The sequence below is a fragment of the Vipera ursinii genome (assembly GCF_947247035.1).
Source record: "Vipera ursinii genome assembly, chromosome: Z".
Lineage (NCBI taxonomy): Eukaryota > Metazoa > Chordata > Lepidosauria > Squamata > Viperidae > Vipera > Vipera ursinii.
The window spans coordinates 14,474,607-14,478,483 of record NC_139517.1 but is presented as its reverse complement, the minus strand read 5'-3'; the positions used below and the strand labels follow the sequence as shown (position 1 = coordinate 14,478,483).

At 43.8% G+C, this 3,877-nt stretch overlaps 1 protein-coding gene across 1 annotated transcript; it reads right to left on the bottom strand.

Moving 5' to 3' along the window:
* Positions 1–675: 675 nt before the first annotated feature.
* Positions 676–1,763, bottom strand: LOC310649985 (uncharacterized protein; the record flags this gene model as incomplete). Its single annotated transcript, XM_083378818.1, has 2 exons — positions 676–1,672; positions 1,729–1,763. The coding sequence occupies 2 exons, from the start codon at positions 1,761–1,763 to the stop codon at positions 676–678; spliced, it is 1,032 nt and encodes a 343-aa protein (XP_083234944.1).
* Between the last annotated feature and the right edge of the window lie 2,114 nt (positions 1,764–3,877).

Below are 3,877 nucleotides of genomic sequence, written 5' to 3'. Positions count from 1 at the left end.
AAGCTGTTCTAGGCCCAAGCTACAGCTATGGGCTATAGAGAATGGAAAGAGAAATCTAAATCCCTCACCTTGATTAAAGTGGAACATGAAGAAAGAAAAAAAAAGTCAGCACTGTTTTGCATATGTTAATTCATTAAAGTGTTTGCAAAGGGAATATGCCCCGTTGCAGGGATGTGGATTTTAAAGGAAAACAAAACAAATAGCAGCTCAGGTGTGTAGGGAGGGCAATTCATTTTACAGAGGAGCATCATACATCAATATTTTGTTTGGTACAATTGTGAGAGGAGCACAACTCTCTCTGTACCAATTCTTCAGGAAAGGACAGGAAACTTAAGAAAACAGCATTCTCAGTTTCATTTCCACCTGCGAAAGAATTAAAAATATGAAATGTTCCCCTCTCTTCATAGCAGCTCTGGATATTGCGGTACAACTGTTGAACGGGGCAGCCTTGATTCCCTGCCACCCGTAGCCTTCTCTAGTCTTTGGTGATGCCCAGATGGTGCCATCTGAAAGGCTTTAACACTGTAGAACAGTTCTAGAAGATCCTTTAGTTTCATGTCCTTTCTTACAGAGAAATGTTTCAATGCAGCTTTAAAGTTCCGACAGATAACCGTAGGATAAACGTATTTGCAGAGCCTTCACTGTCCTGGTCTGCCTCCCCCACCTTCTGCATGTTTACGGGGGTTGAATCTCAGGTTTGTCTTTATCTTTGATGTGCTCCATCTGTAACATTTGTGTCACGGTTCCAGGCAGGCTTCCTACTTCCCTTTCTGAAGCTTCCCTCCAGTGATTCCCACTCCCAACCCAGTCTTCTACTGGTTCACTGCTCCAGCCAGTCCCAAGGTCCTCTGTGGCCCAGTCCCCACTTCCCACCATCACTTCGGATTCCCAGTCCCCCGCCGTAGTCCAACTGCCCCCTCCTTCCTCCACAGAGCGTTGATAGTAGGTCTCACGGGCGTGTTTGCGCTTAACATGCCGGCGGAGGGTATTGCGTTCTGTAAAGCGCAGCCGACAGATCTGGCATTGATAGGGCTTCTCCCCAGTATGGACCCGCTGGTGACGCAACAGTTCACCAGATTCCCGGAAACCTTTGCGACAGACGGGACAGCTGAAGGGCCGCTCACCGGTGTGGATGTGCTTGTGGCGCTGAAGGTGTGAGGAACGCTTGAAGGCCTTGCCACACTCGCGGCACGTGTACGGCTTGCTCTCGGAGTGGGTGATGCTGTGGCGCTCCAGGTCAGACTGGTAGAGGAAGGTCCGCAGGCAGATGGGGCAAAAATACAGCTGTCGTGGTGGTGGAGCAGAAGCCAGCAACTCGGGTTCCGAAGACTGCATTTGTCCAGCCAGTTCCACTTCCTCTCGTGACACAGTGTGGGGCACCCCTTCTGCATCAATCAGCACCAGGGATCCCTCATCAGTGGCACTACCCTCTCCTGCTGGACCCAGGTGCTTAGACTTTGGAGCAGAGGCTTGTGTGTTCGACCTTCCTCCTCTGTGTCTAGTCAGGGCAGAATGCAGCTTGGGACCCCAGAGAGCAATGCTGTAGATCTCAGGGTGGGGTGGCCTGTCATCTGTAGCCACTTGGTGCTGCGTGACATCACTGCTGAGTGGGGCCTGCGTATAGTGGTTCCAAGGCACTGGGGGGTAACTTTCTATCACCTCGTTCTCAAGCCTGTTGCCACCATGGTTTTCCAGTCTCGGCCAACTACTCTCTGCTGGCACCAATACCCGAGCCTCTGCCTGCAGCTCCGCTGGATGCCCATCACCCCTGCTGACATGCCACCTGTGAGATGGCTCCATTGGGCACCAGGAACAAGAGGGCAATCAGCTACAGGAGCATCACTGCAGAAACGGGAGAATAGTAAGAACCGTGAGGAAATGCACCCACCCATGAAATGCACACAATCGCTTTTAACACGCTTGTCATGAGAATACATTCAAAATAATACTTCCGGAATTAAAGTGATTTAAAAAAAAACAGAGCAAACTAAAAGCCCGGTAACGCCAAATTTAACTAAGACTCGTGGAACTTACTTTCATATAAAACTTGCTCAAGACTATGCCGGATCATGAGTTGCAAACTATTAATAAATTCTTCAGCCTTTTTATGAAGTACGGAGCTTTTTTATGAAGCTCCAAAGTGAGCTTCATAAAATAAATCTTGTATTAGTTATATGTAGCGTTCTTTCGAAATGTCTAGAAAATTGTTAGCATAGCAATGCACACAACAAGCATGGATACAACTGCCTGGTATTGTTCAGATATTTTCTTCTGAACGCAAATATTTGTTGGTGAATATTTGCCTTACACTTATAAGCAGAATTCTAAGCACCTGCAGCCCATGAGAATGCAAGGTATTTGTGTGAACATCTATGATTTGTTATTATACCCACAAGAAAGATTTTGTTTACAATACAGTAGAAACCAATCTGGAGAACAGTAGTGGTTAAAGTGTTAGAACAATTAACCAGTGGAACAACCTGCCTCCAGAAGTGGTGAATGCTCCAACACTGGAAGTTTTTAAGAGGAGACTGGACAGCCATTTGCCTGAAATGGTATAGGGTTTCCTGTCTGAGCAGGGGGTTGGACTAGATGACCTCCAAGGTCCCTTCCAACTATTACTACTACTACTACTACTAATTATTATTATTATTATTATTATTATTATTATTATTATTATTATTATTATTATTATTATTATTATTATAAAGGTACTAGATTAGAATCTGGGAGACTGTGATTCTAGTCTAGTCTTCAGACATGAAAGTCAGCTGGCAACTTTGGATCAGTCTCTGTCTCTCAACTTCAGAAAAACAACAACAACTGGCAAACCACTTCAGAAAAATATTTACTAAGAAAAATGCAATACTTTTTCTTGTATTCACCAAGAGCTGGGGCTGATTTGATGGGCCATAACATTTGTACCGTAGGATAATTTTGAATTATCCTACCATTTTCATAATCAGTTTGGTACATGAGAATGGTTGATTTTTCTCCCCTTTGGAAGTGTGCTTACGGGTAAAGTGAGGATTCTAAGTTACATTAACCACTGTAAGGAAGTAGAGCAAGGGAGCTACTTCAAGTAAAATGTAAGCAGTATCAGGTCCATCATCCAGAGGCAAGAACAAAAGCAATTTGGAAAATATATTTATATAACCCTGGCTTACTTTCTTCTCTTTACAATGCAAAGCTTCTGCACAGATTACACTCTACAAAATGGACCACACTTTTGCAAGTAGAATGTAGTAGTTCACAGATGCAATAGTGAGGTAGACATTAAATTTGTGTCCTAATTCTTGAAAGCTGTAATTCTCAGAATTATTTGGAGGGTACCAACTCTTCCCAAATAGCAAAGTTTGTCATTTGCAAAGGTTCTCTGGCGTACCTGGTCTTTGCATTGTTTAGATCTAGTCCTTTATATGCCTTGTACATAGCAGATGACTCTCAAAGCTCTAATCCAAGGGGATCTTCAAACTTGGCCCTTTTATGACTTGTGGACTTCAACTCCCAGAATTCCTCAGCCAGGCACTCTGACTGAGGAATTCTGGGAATTGAAGTCCACAAGTCATAAAAGAGCCAAGTTTGAAGCCGCCTGCTCTAATCAGAGACTAAATCAAAGGGTCAAGTTTAAAATTCCTTTTGCTTTGGAGTCTAATTTCAAACAGCTACCCTTGCTGCCCCCAGCTAGAATATTAGCACTGTACGTGTTTAGTAATGTAATAAATGCTAGATTATTGCTTAGGAGACTTTGGGCCCATAACATATCTTTCAGTCCAGCCTACCTCACAATGTTATTGTGAAAGTAAAATAGGAGAACACTCCCCTTTGCACTAACTTGAGTTTTTAAAAGAAAGACAGGATATGCATTTTTACACAG